This window comes from Puntigrus tetrazona, chromosome 7, assembly GCF_018831695.1.
Source record: "Puntigrus tetrazona isolate hp1 chromosome 7, ASM1883169v1, whole genome shotgun sequence".
Classification (NCBI taxonomy): Eukaryota; Metazoa; Chordata; class Actinopteri; order Cypriniformes; family Cyprinidae; genus Puntigrus; species Puntigrus tetrazona.
In genome coordinates, this window is record NC_056705.1 from 36,674,476 (window position 1) to 36,694,379 (window position 19,904).

The window sequence follows — 19,904 nt, forward strand, 5'->3', positions numbered from 1 at the left end:
CACGCTGTCCCAGTCCGCTAAATCTAATTCTTGCCTTTTTCTCCTCTTCTGCTGGCATCCTTCTGGTTAAGGTGTCTAAATCCAAACCATCACATGTGCAGCACTTTATAAAGGAGATACGGGGAGAAACAGTGAGTTCTTCCCATCTGGTGAGTGTTCCCTCGTCGCTCAGCTAAGTTAAGAAATATAATTACAGTGGGGAAGGATTTAGCGTAAGTGTTTTGACATCTGGCGTGCTGGAGGTCGCCGGCTTAGTCAATCTTCTAAATAATTGTAGGTTAGTTATTATTACTGTATGCTCAGCTTTATGGCATATTGAATGGGATTTAATTCTTGGTTACAGTTAAGCAGTTGCAGAACGTCTCATTTTAGGCATCAGAGCAGAACAGAGATCCCTCTGTCAGAGGAAAACAGAAACTTTGAAGTACCTGATAAGATATCACGGCACCATCTACACTTTCTTGGGAAGCGAAACCAACATGTTTGCTCGTCATATAGACAGTGTTTCTGTTATTTCAAGGCATGGGAAGTATATTTTTCCACTCTAAAGTGTTGAACACATAATGAAATTATTACTTTCGAAAAACAACTGGTGGTGTAAAGAAGGTGTTCCACGCATAAGAGCATTCTAGATATTAAAATAAATTGGCTTAGTTCAGTTTCAGTGGCTCAATCAGTGTCAGACCTCTGAGCAAAAATGACTTGGTGATATTTCAATAATATTAGAGCGTTTGAGCAACCTCCGGTATTAAACTGCAATTTAATTTTTCAATTAATCGTTTATTTCACTGTTGTCTAATCTGTCTGTCCGTCTCTGTTCTGAACAGATCAGTTCTTCCACTATCCATCCCCATCAATCTAACTCCATAACATTTCACCCCATCCCAGAATGCACTGCTCCGCTCCATCTTTCCTTTACATTCTGCTCTGCTTCTTCATTAAGGTATATGAATGATTTTACCTTTAACGCTCTCAATAGTTTTAATGCCTTTCAGAGTATTTTCTTATTAACGTACTGAGCATCAATCTCCTTATGTCTCTTTTAAAGCAGTAAATTAATGCCAGAAATACTTTATGGCATAAACATGCACGAAGAAGCAAAGAATAGCTCACAAATGGTGAGTGTTTGTCAATAGAATTGTTTGAATAATTGATTTAAAGTGAAATATTTACCCACTAATGAAGCTGATTTTGTTGTTTTAATTACCCTCATGTTGCTCCAAACCTGTGTAGCTTTTTTTCTTCCATGGAAGAAATATCTCACATCTCAGAGTTAAATGCTATATATATATATATATATATATATATATATATATATATATATATATATATATATATATATATATATACTTTTTGGAGCTTGAAAAACCAAATAAAACAAGAATGCTTGCCAGAAAGAAATGGCTTGGAGTTATCTTAGAGTTCCATGCAAAAAGATATCATACAGGTTTGGAGCAATATGAGGATAAATACATTTTCATTTTTGGGCAAGCATTTAATTTAACCTGACCAAAGATGATCATAACATTTACTGCAATAAGTTCTCAAATCTACATTTTCAGTCTGCCACCAGCAGTAGCACAGCATCCTTTACTGTGAGAAAACAAGCAGACGTTCCTCAGTCAAATGGAGACTATAGGTCTCAGGTATATGACCATATCTATGACTCTTATCCATAATCTGCCAGGAGTCGCATGATGTGCAGACCGACTGGAATGAGTCTTTTGTGAAATTGTTGGCATGTTGTAGGCAGGACTTGAGAGCTCTGATCAAGGCGGCAGATTTCTATGATGGACTGCCTCTCTTTACATGATTGGTTTTCTAATGAGAGCATGCCAGTTTCTCTCTCTCTCTCTCTCACACACACACACACACACACACACACACTTGGCTGTAAGCATCCTTACATTCCAGCTGACCACAGGGAGAGAGAGCATTCCTAAAGTCCTCTCTTCCACTGCCAGATGCCTGACCTGAAACTCTAGCTCCACCCACTAAACAGTTCAAAGTGACTGGATCATTACATAACCGTCTCAACATAGGAGTTTTTCAAGTTTTACTTGATGCCTTTAGAAGTATCTCCAGAATGACTGACATACCTCATTGTTATCTGAAAAAGTGAGCTCTGTTCCAAAACCTAGCGAGATGCCTACATTCTATAAATGTGACCCATGCAAGCATCAAAATATGCGACTATTGCTACATTTCTGCAAAAGCAGTCAAAGACCAAACTTTATACCTTTTTATACAAATGAAGTTTACAGGGGCAGATTATTGAGTCACAAAAGAGCTGAAAACCTCGCAGAAGGCGGCTTAAGCAGCATGGTTGTTTCAGAAAATACAAGTTACTTATTTCAGGTTTTGTAGAAATGTAGTTATATATTTCTAATGATCCTGAGTTACGTGAACGCATGCCTTCTAGGTCACTCTGTGCCAGTTATATTCGCTGATTTTCCCGAGAACAAGACGGGGTGTTTGATGCATCTTGCCTGTTTTACTCCATGTTCCTGTTATGCTATAAACAGTAGAGCAATGCAATCCATCTATCGATCAAACTCACTGTTCGACAGAAATGTTTTGTAAACTCTTTTCTCTCCATTTTTTCCCCAGCATGTCCCCTCTGTTATGTCTTGTATTGCTTTATCTCTCTGTTTCACTATCTCTTCTCTCTTTCTGTCCCTGCTCTCCCGTTGGCTGGTAGCGCACAGTAGGCAAAGTGTCTCTGATAGCGGGTGCTAGATCCGACTCTCTGGTTACCCTCTATGAAAATGACACACCGGTAAGCCACAAATCAAGCTGGTCAGTTGTTTTTAATCCGGAAACAAATATGAATGCATCCTGGAATTTTATGAACCCATCCTGCGCAGTCCATCCATTCAGTGCATTTCATGTTAACGTATACATACCTAAAATACGGCAGAATGTCCGAGGTGATTTTTTTTTTAATAATAAAAGCACATGCTCCAAAAAATGTTGCCATGGTTGCTATTGAGCAAATTACACTGTTAAAGTAAAGCATTCAAAAAATGTTGAGGAACTATGAAAAAAACCTGCATTTTACATGTTTTATCAAGTATGGCATCCATATTATCTCAAAATTAAATATGGTTATTTTGCATTTTTTGTATAAATAAATTCCAAAAATGATTTTGATGAAAAATCTGGTTTTAAACAATCTTTGTAGCTGAAATCGTCATCCAATGAGCTAAGGTATGAGCTGGTTAGAGTGATGAGTGTTTGAACACACATTCTTGATCATCACCCCATTACTGAATATACTTTTGTATAACTTTTTGGGAATGTTTCAGGCTTAATACTCATATCCAATCTATATCCAAGCGATACATGCTTTTTAGCCCCTTGCAAATGCGCCCGCTTTTTAGAGACTTCAAAGTCAAACCAGTACAGTCTGAATATATACTGCATAATTTCGCCAATTTATTTTCAGCATGCTTAATGGACACAAACTCGACCGTTGCCTTCTCGTCTTTTCCCCCTAGCCTTCCTTAAAACGAGAATTTCCTCAGAGTCTGGGAGATGTGTGTCATGCGTGTAAGAAGCGGGTGTTTGCGGTGGAGAGGCTCAGCGCCGAGGGGTTCCACTTTCACAGGGAATGTTTCCGCTGTCATACCTGCAGAGCTCCGCTGCGCCAGGGAGGCCATTCCTTCGATTCGGACGAAGGTACGGCGAAAGGCCCGTGATCCATTCTCGCTGTTTCTCATTTAATAGCTCACCTTAAAATGGGTGTCAAATCATTTACTCGTGCTCACGTTGCTTCTGTAGTTTGCTTTTCTTTTTTGGTCCAGACTGCGGCTGGCGATCTCTAACCGTTCCGCTTTTTCTAAAAAAGACAAAACGTGAAAGCATTCCTACAAATGACTAATCCAAGTCTTCTAAAACCATATGGTGACTTTGTGTGACAAACAGACTAAAGTTAAATATTAATCATTAATAATGATATGTAATCCATTTGTGTAAACTAGTGTATCCCATTAAAGGTATATTTTACCCAAAAACTAAAATGTTATTTCAGAAGAATTCAATTGGAATTATATTCAAGGTGCAGTGTGTAATATTGTCAACTAGTGGTTGAAATGGGTACTGCAGTTTTAAGACCAGAAACGCACATTTCAATGTAGAATTATTGGGTATACCATTATTTTTCAAATTATCAATATGCACTATATCTATCCTAAATATCTACAAACATATTAGGGCATATTAGTTTTGGCTTTAGAAGAGTCAAACAGCACCTTTGAAAATTGTCCTTGCTTTTCCAAGAGTTAGAATTGCGGTTACAGTTATTAAAAATGTGCATTCTTGAAATATATCCATAGTTGATACTGTCATATGTGCCAGTCATGCCGGGTGGATGATGTAGGACGCGGGACGAGTAAAAAAAAGTGAATAAAAAGGACAGATGAAAACAAAACGTACACATTGATATTTGCATAAATAGTATACTGCATTAGGCAGAAAGGCTGTGTCTAAAATAATACACAAAATAAATGATATAAAATTGACAATTTATAAAAACGTGGTAAAATGTAAGCACACTCTTAAAGTAAAATCACTGATATTTCAGTTAATTTTGTTTTTTGTTGCTCTTGTAGGAAAGTTGTACTGCAAACTCCACTTTGCTCAACGCAAACCCTTAGTCAAGAATGGGAAGACACCAATTCTACACACGGTAATTCTACCATTCATGCTCAGTTATTATTGTTTTAAACGATCCATCAGAAATTGACTAATATCACCATGTGTATTCCTCAGACGTGCGGTGACCAATCGCACGCCGGCTCCAGCTGGAGTCCAGAGGGCCGCGAGCGCGTTCTCCAGGACGAGTCTGCAGGTACCCTGTCCTCTCTGAAGACAAGCCTGCTCTGGCCGCTGCGCGTGTGTGCTGTGCCTCGTCGCGTGTTTAACTGGCTGCATGCCAAAGCGCGGGCCGCAGGGGTCCACCTGCGGGATAACGCCCGGGATTACGCCTTCCTGTACGAACTGCTCAGCGTGAGTCTGCCTCTGCTCGCGGGCCTCCACGAACAGATCGTCCAAATGTACGCAGAGGCCGAGCCGCTCAATCTGCGGCCTCTGCAGCGCTGGCTGGAGGAGCACGTGGGCCGCTGGGTCCTGATTTGAGAAAAACGTCGCCGTTAGGAACAGGACCAAATGTAACGTTAACGGCCCGGTCTGGATTGCGCACAAATGACCGAAGCCTTTCTCGTTTAAATCAAAAACAAAGGTTTAACGCGGAGTGAACTTTAAGCACTTTAGTGAGCGAGCTGGCTTCATATGCACGATTAAGATGAATTATTAACTAGCGCTCTTTATCGAGACTTGAGTTTACAAAACCTGATTTATCTGTTTCAACCGTTCACGAACATGGAAGTCACATTCTTCGCGTGTTTACATTTCTTACGGAAAACATACATTTGAAAAGGAACGTTCCGGGTTCGGCGCGAGCTAATCTATCGACGGCATCTGTGCAAATGTCGCGGACTACCACAGAAAATAACTGCATCTTATCCTTCATACTGTTAAAACAAACAAGCGTCACAATAGAAGTCCGTGGGACAAGACATTCCAGAGGGTTTAAAGCGGAAACGTGCATCTTGCATTTCTATCAAAGCGTCTGTAGCCATTTATCAAAACAAAAGTGCGTTATAAACGCTGTCAGAAATGTGGTATTTTTAGTCTTGCGACACTGGCTGGACTTTCAAAACAGTGCTTGTTCTGTATTTGAATGTTTAACCCCCGTGCTATGTCTTGTCCTGTTGGCTTTCACTGTAAGTGCGTTACTGTAAATGTGATTTTTGCAGTTATATCCTGCGATGCTGTTCGCAGAGCTCATTTTATAGTTGAACGTTAAGCTATAAAGACTGTTTTTGCACCGATTTTGGGCGGTTTGGCGGATATCAGTAACCGTTTATCATTAAAGTTAATATTTTGAAGCTAATTGATGACAACAGCAGATGCAAAAACGTAATTGTTTTTTTTAAGACATATTAATAAATCAATGTACCGTGAGCCGCTGAAAATCATACATAAATATGGCAATACAATAATAATAAAAATAAATGTAATACAGTAAAATAAAACAATAAAACGATTATTTTTTTTTACATTTAGGGCCCTAAATGATCATTTGGATATCATTTATCAATCATATAGTTTATAAAGCTTATTTTGACCGTTTCAGATATACTGGCTAATATGGATACAGATATATCAGGCATTCCTCATTGTAACAAAATACCAAATATGTAAGCGTTATACTTCGTTCTCAGGCTTATTTGTAGAATTGTCATGAACAGATTGAATGCACATGTATTGATTTCATGTTTACTCCTGCAGTCTCGATCACGCCTAAGTTTTATGTCACTAAAAGACGAATCGTGACGGAAACACTACTTTAGCAGTTTTACAAATGTCGCCTCGTTTGATTCACTGGACTACGCTGCGCTTTCTTTTAACGTCACTTGCTACCTATGACGTGCTCTCCGAGCTACTTACAGCTTTTACAGTAACACGTTTAAGTCCATTAAAATGCACGTTTATTTTCCAGTCGGAACTCGCTGAGGAGTATTAATAATATGAAGCATGCTTTTTGTCGACACTGGAAGGCGACTGTTAGCGTGTGATGTGCTAATCGGTGTGAATGGTGATCGCCGATCGATCGTGCGTGGAAATGAAGCATCCGTTTTAGTGCGTTAGCAGCTCATTCCCAAACGCTGTTTACAAGCTGCCTTTTGATATGATTCACATCTCATGTTTCTCCTTTTTCATTCACTTGTAGTTATTTTCGACCTCTCCACTGCGTCTGCTCCTGAGCAACGCTGATCCAAAGGTGATCGTGTGTAAGGTCTTTGACCTGTTTCTCGCGTGGCACTAATCGCCTGGCATGTTTCTCCTTTCTGTCTTTCTTCAAGGCTCGTTAATTACTTGCTCATGCAGCCTCTGTCTTTTCTTCGTTTCTTTCTGTTTCAGAGGTGGCTTACATTTCAGAGACCTACACGCAGGCGCCGGTGTGCCTCTATGAAAGCAGGCCGTTAGGCCTTTAGTTAAAGTAGCACCTTTTATTGGACATGTTGTAAAACTGTTGGAAGTTTTTTTGCTGTATATTTTACATTTGTTGTTGCCTTATTTATGTTAAGCCATACTCTTGCAATAAAAGAAAGGGCAAAGCTGTGTCATTTTTACTTTTTTTTGTATGCACGTCATACGGTATCCTATCCCATACGGTCATACGGCTACATACGGTATCCTCAAACACTTAAATATATATATTTATATTAATGGTTGATCGATGTGAGTATTTTAAGTCACTTAAAGTCACACTCAATAGCATTAACTTGATTAACTCACCCTGACCGTAACCTGACTATTGTCTGTATAAAAATAAACGACTAAATATTAACTTTTTTATTTATTTATTTTTAGAAGAGCAATCAAACTTGTGTTAGTGGGTTACTAAGGTTATTAGGTTATCAAAATTATAAATCTATTTTCTGTGAAAAAAACATTTGGTCCGCTCGATTAGTCACAGATTACTTTTTTTAATATGTATTATTTTATTGTATTTCTTTTTTTTTATATATGAAGTTTTCTGAAATGCTGTTCAAATACACAAATAAGGAATTATCTAATTAATATGCACTATTTTTTTTTATAAACGTAAATAATTTATGATAATTTAAATATTTACATTTATTTAAAAAACTAATCTGGACGCTGACATTGAAGCCAGGTTCAAAATACTCTTTGTCCCCATTTAATTTATTCTATTTGTTTTTTTATTTTATTTTGAGGATTAAAATTGTATTTACTGTAAATAATATAGATAGGCAAATTATATATAAATATATATATATATATATATATAAAACTATATTATATATTATTATTATATATAAATATATATATATAATAAAACTGAAAAATTATAATATAAAGATAATAAAACAGGAACATTTTGTAAAATTGCTCCTAAAGAAGGCAAAATAAAAAGATATGTACCGTAATTAAAAATCTCAAACACAAATATGTTTAAAATTTAAATAAATAAACTTAAAAATGTGTTTTGGATGTTTACAAGTAGACAGATATGCTTAATGCTCATTCATATTTCTATATGATCATTATTAAGTTCGCATAATTTTTTTATATATTGGCATTCCTTCCTTAGTATGGTAAAACTATGTAAAGTCACAACTATGCATCCCTAAATCCAACTCCAAAGCGAACTCCAAAATTCTTTCCATTACCAGACTCAAGTGGGTGAGAAAAAAAAGCTTTCAAGACCCGTAAGTGCTGATAAGTGTTGAGCGTGACCCTGGACGAGACCCTGGACGTTAGACAGATCGGGGGTTTTGGCTTGGAGGTCGAGGCCTACACGCCGCTTCACTTTCATGTGAGACGGTGTCCCTGCTTCCCAAAACCTTCAGTGCTGTGTGGTCTTCATCACCGCGTTATCTTACTCCGTAGTTACAGTGTTGTGCTTCAGCGTGGATACTATCACAAAAAACACCAGTACGCTTCATATTTTACATGAGCGTGTTTGTTCTTGAGAGGCAGAGCCAAAATACATCCTGACATCTGTTTTAAATGTAATATATCCAAATAGCACCACACTTCACATCCCTAAAGCTTTTTAGACACTAATTACTGAAATATCACAGATTCTTATCCTGTCACAAGTTTTCGTTCAGTAATTACCCGGAAGTCCAGGTTAATTAAAACCATATTTTAATTAGATTATTGTGTTTAGAGATTGAGAAGATGGATCAGGGTATTTCCATGGGTCGTATTTGATTTGCAAGGGAAGGAACATTATTTCCTGTTTCTTTAACATACGGATGAATAAATAAATGGATGTGGATGATATACATTCATGAAACGCGAGAATAGCAGTAAATAAATAAAATTAATACCCAGGAGATTTGAACTTTACAAGAAGCCTCATGAGCCTGAACGGAAGAAAGTAAATATGGCGCGTTAGCGCCACCACGTGGTCTGACAAGCAGAACGTCACAGCGTCTCAGAAGTTATGGGGAGATTATTTTATTTTATTTTATTTTTGTACTACTGTCAGATTTTTTTTTATTTACGTGAATGGCAAGGCATTTACAGTTGCAATCAAAATTATTTGAACAAAAACAGTATGCTGTCGAATGCATCTAATATCTACTTTTAATATCGTCTTCATGTAAGTCAAAAAATTAATTTTATTTGATTACAATGAGCGATCAAGCAGTTTTAGATTAAAATGTAAAATAACATTAATAATTATGATTCTAACTTTTATTACATAATATATAATAGCCTATTTGAAACATTAGCTGATACTGGTTAGCTAATTAGCTAACGGATGCTAACTTGAGGTAATCTTTAAAGGTGGAGTGTGTAATATTGGATCTATTGACACGCACACAAACACACACACACACACACACACACACACACACACACACACACACACACACACACACACACACACACACACACACACACACAATTCACAATTTTGCTTATCTGATCTCTATAAGAAGTGTATGAATTTCTTGCATTAGTTACTTCTTCTTCTTCTTCTTCTTCTTCTTCTTCTTCTTCTTCTTCTTCTTCTTCTTCTTCTTCTTTTTTTTTTCTGTCTTAACCAGTTTTTGGCATCGTGCTGTTAGGTGCATGTTAGGTGCATCACCTTATTGACTGTTTATTTGTTTATACTTATTTTTCTCAGACATATAGGCTTATTACTTAGATGACATATTGCATTGTAAGATGATTGAATTTACTATATTCATCATATCTTAATTTTTTTGTAGCTTCAGTTAAGATTCTGTTAAGATGCTGTTTTACCAAATAAACGAAGCTGATGATACAACAGCAACACTCAGGGCATTTTTTCTTGTTGTTCAGGAGGGCATAACTGAACTGTTAAATAATTCAGGTCAAAATCATCCTTGATTTTTCCAGTGCTCTCTTAGACAAGAAGCTGAGAGAGCAGCTCAGTAAATATTTTGCCAGTTAAAGATGCAATCACTGTGAAATGTTCTTGTGGGAGACCTTCAAGGAACTTCTTACACTCCCTCTAAAGTTTTTCTGCCAGAAGAAATCAAGATGAAATAGAAATTTTCTAGGCCTTTGGCTAAAAGTAAATATTACAAGAAAAAAAGAGGAACTGAAAGGGCAAGGTCTGTGTATAGCTGATATGCCACATTTATATTTTGATGTTGTTTTGAGTCAAAGTGTGACCAGACAGTAATTAGACGTTTTTTATATGCAGTTTTAGCATCAAGGGTGGAAACATATAGGTATAAATAAGGAGGACACAACTTTTGGCTTAGCTGATGCTAATACAGCTTCGATATACTCTAGACATTCTTTATTGGACTTTTGATCTTAGACAATATTAATATGAACTTTTATTAATAATTTTAATCCATCATGATTTAAAGGAGAAATTGAGTATTAACGATTTTTGGTGGAAGTTATGAATAAATTCATATTGTAATCACTGTCTGACAACGACTCATTATTAGATCAGAAACTTTATGCATCATAAACCATTAAGAGACTTGTTTGATGGAAGCCGCTTCTGTGAGGGTGACATATTATACTGGATGGACAGTAGTAGGCAGTAGCAGAACCTGATCTCAAGTGAAGCATCTTCAACACAATATCATGGTGTTACCTTGCGAGTATAAAAATGTGTTTGTTCTTAAATTGGGAAGAACCATCAGAGCTGCCACCGCTGAAAATACTGTTGAATTTTTACTAAGAGAAATATTTTATATTTTTAATAAATTCTCTGTTACTCTGCACTGATGAGATGATCAGTGTTGCAGACAAACCCTAACTTATGAAAAGCTAAAATTACATAAAATGTTGCTTTATAACTAACAATCTCTTTTTCTTTACAGGATGGCCTCACAAAAGTCCCATTGCCTTCTGCTGCTGGTGTAATTCTGAGCTGATGAGGTTGATGTTATTGTGCTCTTTGCTCTTTAGGTCTTGTTTTTTTCACCTATTATTTGTTCTCTTCTATCTGATCTAAATAGGAAGAAGTAGATGCTCTTCGGTCAGCATACATTCAAGTGCTGAATGAACAGTGGTGAATTGAAATTAAGAATGTTGCTTTAATGAATTATGATGCTTTTCTTTTTTTGCGATTTATGCACATATTATTTTTTTTCTGTTATGCATATATTCCAAAGTAACAAGGTTCTTCTGTAATAACTTCTATATTATTGTGATTTCTTTTTTGATTATATGTGTGTGTGGGATATGGCAGGAAAACGTATAGGTTATGTAAGGCTTGCTCTTGGAAGTCCAAACACCTCTGAAATCTTTAAGAAAAGGCCATTGAAACTGGGTATGCAGACTTTGCATAGCTTGCCATGCCCAGATATCTGGGTATAAATAGTCTAGCTTAGCATCTGCTCACTTGTTCTGTTCTGAGGAGTCGAGAAGCGACTTCTCAACGGCAGTTCTGAGCTGTGGCAGAAGGGACACAACGTCTCCATTCCCTCCATCAGGGTATATGGGTTACCGTACATAACCTAGATGTTCCCTTTCTGCCGTTCACTTTGATGTTGTGTTGAGTGTACGACACTAGGGGTCCCTATACCAAATGCCAGGACTCATAACTTACTTTGTCCTGAGTTCTAATAGCAAGTTCCTCCGCTGAACTTTTCTAAGAAAATAGTGCTTATGTGATGGAAGGGTGGTCCAGAGTTTATGAAAGGAACTTGAGCTGGACTGAATAAGCAAGTCACTGATGACAGGCTCTACACCCTACGGTCATTGAGGACTGACACTCAAAACTCGAGAAGAGACCAGTTCCATCCATAGATTGTAGAATCTAGTGAATTTGTTAGGTGTATCCCAACCTGCAGCTCTACAAATATCCGCTAGAGAAGCCCCATCTGCCAGGGCTGCCAAGGTGGAGTGAGCTCTCACTTCCAGTGACCAAGTTAAACCTATAGCCTGATAGCCCATGAGAATCACATCCACTAACCAGTGGGAGAATGAGCTATTCAGAACGTCTGAAACTCTGAGTGCGATCCAAATAAATCAGAAGAGCTCGCATTGGACACAACAGAGGCAGTTCGGAGTTCCCTTCCTAAGGAGGGATAGCCTTTAGTGTTACCAACTGATCCCTAAAGGGAGTGGTGGACACCTTAGGCACGTGTCCAGGCAGGGGTCTTAGGACAACATGAAAGTCTTTCAGTCCAAATTCCAGGCACGCTTCGTCAGTGGAGAGAGCTTTGAGGGCCCCCACCCTCTTGAAGTGAGCGCAGTCGGGAGGGCCATCTTCATAGAGAGGGCACAAAGCTCGACTGACTGAAGGTGTTCAAACGAATCTGCCTGTTGGGCCTGTAAGACCACAGTGAGATCTCAAGAGGGAATGAGACATGGCCTAGGAACATTCAACCTCCCGGCACCTCTGAGGAACCTAATAACCAGATTGTGCTTCCCCACCGATCTGCCTTCCACAGGGTTGTGGTTATCCGCAATTGTGGCCATGACACTTTATGTGGTAATGCAGACAGGTCTTTCCAGGCCTCCCTGTAGGACGAAAAGCACAGACCCGATGCTACGTCTCTGAGGATCCTTCCCTTGGAAAGAACACTAACTGGCTAAAATGAATAGTATTCACCACTGCTGGTGAAAGGTCTCCTAGATCCTCCTGGTCACGTTCAGGGACCAAACATGGATAAACACATGATGCTTTAAGGAATAGCACATATCCTCTTAAAAGATCTTTTTGGGTTAACTTCTAGGTTGAGAAAGCCAGTTGGGAACGGACATTTTAGGTCAAATAGAAGCCAGCGTTTTATTGACAAAGAGCCAAATGGTCCTTCCCATCCTCATTTAATGTTTTAAGTGTTTAATAAAAAAAAATGGAAAACCAAACTAGTGCTAGTGATACAGAGGGGAAAGAAGCCAACACACCTCTAAAAAGTGCTATTTTTCTAATATGTTTCCAGACTTGTGCTCAGTTTCTAAACTGGATGTTGGTCTTTTTTGGTCAGACTATAGATCGTGAAGGAAAGAGACCTCTTCCAGAGCGGGTCGTGGCTATAGCAAAGTAGAATCATCCCACATCCATTACAGGCCTGAGGTCACTAATGGGGCTATTTAATTTCAATCTAGTATATGTTCCAGCTTAGCTGATTTGGCTAAGCCCCTTACGAAGGCTCTGAAAGGAGGTCTTCCTGGCGCTTCTCCCTTGGAGTGAACGGAGGAGATAGCTGAGTCTTTTACTCTCCTCAAATCTGCACTAGCCTTCTTCCCACACTACATCGAGGAAATATGATGTGTCACCATGTCTAAATATATATATATATATATATATATATATATATATATATATATATATATATATATATATATATTAATGTGATGTTATGTTTGTGCTTTGTTCTTTTAGACTGACATCAGATATTTTCTCTAAGATTCAAGACTCGTTTATTTGAAGTTATAGTACTGATAATTAGTTTTATTTACTACTCTTTTCCGTTTTTGTAGTTTGTACATGCTTATTTAATGGGTTTTTTTTATTTCAAATTACATGGTTTGTTATCATTTATTTTAAAAACCATATGGTAGCCTAATGAGGACCACGGTTTTACTTGTTGTGACCACCATTTTATAGCAACAGTTACATAAATGAACCATGTTAAAGTCAGTAGGGCCAAGTAGCGTTAATAGCTTTTTTGTCTATTTAAATGTTTATTGCTGCTAAATGTTAATTCAGTTAGATCCTGATTAAAGATATGTAGCGCCTTATATAAAGCAGACGTTAAAATGTTAAATGTTAAAGTTCTTAAAGGGATCGTTCAGCCAAAAATGCAAATGGTCATCATTTACTCACCACCAAGTGTCTGTACAGTGTACCAACAGCAGAAATCAAGAGTAACCAAAGTTGTTTGCTAACATTCTACAAATTATCTTCTTTTGGGTTCCACAGAAGTCATAAAGGTTTGGAACAACACCAGATTGAGAAAATGACAGAATGCATTCTAGCTCATTACTCTTAAGCTCATTTTTTGTGACAAAAATGCATGATTGAGCGCATTATTAAGTGATATCTATCGTTATTTGTGTCTGTTGTGTTTTATTTATGTATTTACTTCAATTTAAGGTCCTATAAGCTAGCAAAATGCAATGTCATGATGCAGAGATTTGTTTGTAGTTTTGAGGAACGACACATTATACTGCATGTGACAAGAAATGAAGGGGAAAATTCTTATTTAGTTTAGAAAGAAACTGAGTTTATTGCTTGTTTATGTGAAGATTGTGCAAATTAGTTTGGTAGCGTTCATCAGGTTTGCCCTGTGTCCTGTGACACCAGAAACATTCACAATACCTCTAAATAACGGCAATATACTGCAATATATTATTTTCAGCACATATTTGTCTATAGATTCCCACACTGAAAAAATGGCTATTTCTTTCTGCAAAGGCTTTCTCAAAAGGCAAAAAATATTAATAAACTGTCAATATGTGTTGTAACAATATATGTACAATCCAATATACAAATTAACCATTTAAAAATAGACTCTGTCCTCCCTATGTAATGTTTTTTCCCCCCAAAAAATGAACATGTAACATTTGTGAAAACAAAAAAAACAAAAAATATTACAATATACATAAAATAAACATCTCTTTTTTTGTAAGTTGCATAGTATAATTAGTATGTATGTTAACTAGTATGTATGTAAAACATAATACTTTACTAAAAGCCTTTATAAAGATTAACCAGAAGTTAACAGTTTATCACCACCAGAGGGCGATATGGATCAACATAAACTATAAGATGTTGTTAAAAGTGGCATTTTTTTTCTTCTGCACATTTGGCTGTATTATTTGTTTTTTGCTGCTGTTCAGCTTTAAATCAGCAGTGAATTCCATCATTAAACAAAAACAACAAAGTGGAGGCTGTAGCAAAAATAAAATAGCGACTGACGATGCGATCCACCCAGGTCAGACACAGGCCCGATACTTTATGTTTTTACATTAGCCTACGCATTTGCTTCGCTTTTAAATCTCTGTCTGTGAAGCATTTAGTCATAGCACAAAATAGGTGAAAAAACGAATAAAAGTGAAAAAACTGAAAGCGTACGGCATATCTACGGCCCTTTCTGAACTACCGTCTCCTCCGAGCAGATAAGACAGAAAAGGGGCAGACGTTCAAAAGCAGAAGGTTATCTCTTTATACCATCCACAGAATGAAAAGGTTAAGGTTGTTCACGAACATCTCACTTCTGATGTTCCTTTTCGACACACGAATTCGAAATGTCAAAACTAAAATGATTGTTTTGGTTCAGCATTCTTCTCGTCTCATTGTGCACCTTTTTTCCGCTTTGTTTTCTAGTCATCTAATTCATTCTTTCTTTATTTCCATTTTGACGCCTCCATTTCTTATGTAATCCTGCCCGGTCTCGGTTCTCCACAGCAGATTGCGTGCAGCGCGGATTGGTTTCATGTCTCTCCACCAACATGTGCAAGTCAATTCAATTAGGCGATATAGGGGCATACGTTACAAAACCATTTTAAACAGAACACTCTTTGCTTACGCAATTCCTGAAAATAGATATCCAGTTGAAAAGCATTTAGCCCAATAATGTCGGGCAGATGATCTCTTCTGCTTTGGATAAGTGGTGTGCGAGTCGTGCAGCATTACATGCCTGGAGACCGGAGAGAAAAAAGGTCAACCGTACAGAATTATACAGGCTCTGTGAACTTTTTCACGTGTGTATTTGTGAATGGTGTGCTCAAATGTTTGTGTGTGTGTGTGTGTGTGTGTTTCCAACCGCACGACTGTCCTTCACATCCAGATCACCCGTTTAAAGCAATTCAAACCAAAAATGAAAAAATATTTTCTTAACCTTCGTAACTGCGTGGTTTTCCTTTTTTCAGTGAAACACAAAAAGACAGTTTTTATTGATTGATCGATATATGCTGCACAGCTTTAACTTTGACCCAATAGTAAAATATAAAAACCACTCACGAAATGTAATAAAAGTTGTTAAAATATAAGTCTATAAGTCTTCTAAATTTTAAGAGAGCTTGAGAAACAGACCATTGTTTTTTTCGGTGTCATTGAGATATTAATTATTTTTTACTGAATTATTTTTGTTGTGTTATTTTATTTGTATTACCTATATATTTATGTATTATTTGTAATATGTCTATATATATATATATATATATATATATATATATATATATATATATATATATATATATATATATATATATAAATGATAATAATTTATTATTCTTATTTATAATGTAAATTATATTATATATTATATATAAAGACATAAATACATCTAAATATATATATATATATATATATATATATATATATATATATATATATATACACACACACATATATATATATATATATATACACACATATATATATATATATATATATATATATATATATATATATAAATATATATACATATGTGCTTTTATGTATCACAATAAAAAACACACATGGTTTAAGTTGTCTATAATAACTCTACATCTTTGCATTTTCTACATGAAATTTGACAGATTTTCTGTGAACTTTGGTCCTGTTTCTTATAGAAAGCTGCTGTATGGCTACATTTTTGCCGTTTTGGGGGCTCGCCAGCATCAATTCCTTTTCTGATTTCAACGCATGCAAAGAGCAGCATAAGCATTTTGCTCCGTGTTCGGTTCCACAGCCAAAAAACGCAAGCAATTTGACTTCCGGATGAATGCTTTCCTCGGGTTGTCGAATATCTCATCTGATCCGAACACTCCGTTCACGCTCTACACAGCAACCCGCTGTTAGCTCAGACTAGCTCAGCCAGAGTGCAGCATTCAGGGACTTTGTCTGGGAACTCCAGAGTTGACCTCGAGGCCCAGCGGATATTTCCGTGTAGTGCTTTTCCACAGCAGGCGTAGATGGCACAGACCCAAAGAGAAAGAGAGAGAGGCTGTAGTGTCAGGAGGTAAAGGAGGGGGGGGTGTATTTTTCTGTTCCTGACCTGGGCCAGAGTGACCTCAGCGGGGATGCTGCGAGAGGCTCTGTGGCGGCCGGAAGCCATAAGCCAGGATATGAGTGGAGGCAGATGAGAGGGGGGCTGCGAGAGAGCTAACCCTCCTCTCTCTGGTGTGCTGCTCTGACTGCGCTCCTCTGCAGGGTCTCACTGAAGTGGAGGGAGAAAATAACAGATCAAACACATCTACAAAGGCCTCCGGAGGAACAAAAATACAGTGTTTCAAACATACCAATCATATCCTACAGCACTCTCAAAGACCGGACTTTTCAATGGGCTAACCTCGTTCTTTAAGGTGCGTTTCACCTTATTGAGCGGTAGGCGATAATTCCCCTGGAAGGTTTTGTTGAACAAATGCAGGTTAGTCAGAAATATATTACGATATCTGATGAAATATTAACTGTTTTGAAGAAAATATGAGTGTTCGTCTATGCAACGGTTCATAGTGGTTGCTAGGGTGTTGTTTTGTGGTTTCTAGGCTAAGTCTATGGGATTTTTCAAACTTATTTTATAAGTGTGAAAATTCTGTAGGTCTGATTGTTTAATTAATTCATCAGTAACCGTCAGCAAAGGTTAATTTTATTAACAAATCGTTTATTCAGAAAAACATTAGGTATCATCAACTAAAAATGAAAAACATATTTTTTTATAACATTCCCTAAGTTGATTTATTAAAAAAGCTATTAATACGATTAATAAACTAAATATTTTATTTATTATAAAATAAAATAAATGATTATTAGTGTGATAAATATACTAAATATAAATATATAAGCCTATTGTTTTGTTTTACATAATAATAATTATATACTAATAATATATGAATACAGTAAGTATAAATGTGCTATGGCCCGGGCTTAGACTTAGACAGGATTCTGCGAAATTTGGACTTTTAAACTATTTTCATTAACATGTCTTAGAAATGCATCTTAAGACAAAACAAAGGCACCGACACAGCTCAGATTTACATTTCAGTCTAGGCTTAAGGCTCGTCTGTGAAAACCCTTTGGTTATGTTATTTCATGACGGCCCATAAGACTTCATTTCAGACTTTGTTCGTCTTCAAAGCAAATTAAATCAATCTGTATGAATCAAGCCGTTTAATCTAAATCTTCAGAAGACACTCAGTAGTTTTACACGAGGAAAAGATATCATTTTGATCAACTCATACCTGCAGCTGTTTCTGTAAAGACCCATACCCATCAAACTGACTTTATTTCCAGTATAAATTAAGCACATCATAACCCATATCGCTTGACGCGCGACAACAAATCTCAATGTAAGAAGCTCAAATGTATTTTGTAAAACTGCAAGAACAAACCTGATTGGCTATCCCACATCAAACGAACTCATTTGGGCTCTTGTGTTTACCATATTTGATGGGCTCTGTGTGTGCCTTTCAAGCCTCCTGAAGAGTAATTGTTTATGCCAATTAATTTCTAACGTGCATTTCTTGCATTTTGCTTTACAAACTCTGAGCAGTGTAGCCACAAATAAAAAAAATGAGCCAGTGGTTAGATTTCTTTGTCATCTCGCCGCTCATTTCTGGATGTCACAACTCCGGTTGGAGGATAAAACGGCATTAAGAGCTACTTGGATGGAATTAACGTTAAATGAGAACGACGGGTAATAAACAACATCCTGACATCTGTGTTGTGTTTGCCCAGGTGTGGACTCCATATGTATAGCTGCGGCATCCTCCTAATACTACCTTCATCACAGCCTCGGGAAGAAGCGTGACTCACGACATACGGAGTACGTACGATACGGAAGTGCTCATAAGGCTTTCAGTCTCTTCCCCGTGGCAGAAAATGGCATGTGGAAGAGAGAAGTATTGACCTCGCAGTGAAGGTGTCAAGAGCTCACAGTCTGACCCCACGCTGTCATTCGGCGAATTGAAAAAAGCGAGGGGGGGCGCTTGTTGTGTAGCGTAAACTAGAAGCTGTTCCAGAGGTCAATAGTCCTGGTTGTTTCCTTGCTTTTGTCCTCTCTTGTATGGTACATTACGGCTAAAGATTGAACCCGGGAGATTTCGTGGTTCCATTTGAATAGTCTTAGGCGAAAACATATACACCGACATGCAACAACACAACTATTAGCATTCAAAAATAAAATGAAGTGAAAATTGCATCGAGTGATGAGGCGGACATAACGACGTGAAAAAGCGCACAATCATCATTTAATACATTTTGTATTTTTTTGCTTAAAACAGCACCGCGGTTTATTTTAGTGCACTGTATTCGCAGGCATCGTTGGGAAGCGCGACGCAAAATCTTAGTTTATTGTGCATTCGTATCAGACTTTATCTTTGTAGATTCACGGCTCTGCGGTAAAAGCTAGGAAGAAAGGCCCGGGCTATGTGTCAAGGCAGAGCGGTGGTCTTGTTTCGCAGTGAAAGAGTTACACACGGGCTCCTCCCAGTCTCCAAAAGGACGGTGCATAAGATTTTAGAGCATAACTGCATGGAAAATCTGCTCTAATGACAGCCCGGGGCAAGGCTGTGTCCATTGTGCTGCTTGTTTACATGGCTTTGTGGAGATAATTGTATCAGAGGGAAGGAGAAAAGGCTTACAAACTGAATGGGGTCTTTGTCAGGCCAAGCTTCTCATTGTAGTAAATGAGTTTTAGAGGCGTAAGTAGCAAGTCATGGCTAAATGATGAGTAAAAAGAGTAATGATTGCTTCCTTTAAGGTGTTACAGCCGCAGTTATAAGGAAACAAACGGCCTACTACAAAACAACGGCAATAAGTGTAGCACTTCGGTAAAATGAGAGATAAATAAATAAACATGTTTGGCGGTTAATCAGTGTAAATGAATTATTGGGTGTCTTGAGGAAGGAGCACAGGTCACGGACAGCAG

The 19,904-nt window shown here is 37.4% G+C and overlaps 1 protein-coding gene across 8 annotated transcripts in view; it reads left to right on the forward strand.

The window, feature by feature from the left end:
- Positions 1–7,188, forward strand: part of mical2a (microtubule associated monooxygenase, calponin and LIM domain containing 2a) — a 46,033-nt gene extending 38,845 nt beyond the window's left edge. For 3 of the 8 annotated variants that reach the window (XM_043244188.1, XM_043244189.1, XM_043244192.1), the window contains 8 exons: positions 72–149; positions 828–943; positions 1,049–1,118; positions 1,563–1,646; positions 2,702–2,779; positions 3,501–3,681; positions 4,614–4,690; positions 4,774–7,188. In XM_043244188.1, the coding sequence (XP_043100123.1) occupies positions 72–149; positions 828–943; positions 1,049–1,118; positions 1,563–1,646; positions 2,702–2,779; positions 3,501–3,681; positions 4,614–4,690; positions 4,774–5,139 (1,050 nt within the window). In that variant the 3' untranslated portion in view covers positions 5,140–7,188. Of the gene's footprint in view, positions 1–71; positions 150–827; positions 944–1,048; positions 1,119–1,562; positions 2,780–3,500; positions 3,682–4,613; positions 4,691–4,773 lie in introns of those variants that run through there. The other 5 variants (XM_043244190.1, XM_043244193.1, XR_006251347.1 and 2 more) reach the window with 4 other exon arrangements.
- The last annotated feature ends 12,716 nt before the right edge of the window (positions 7,189–19,904 follow it).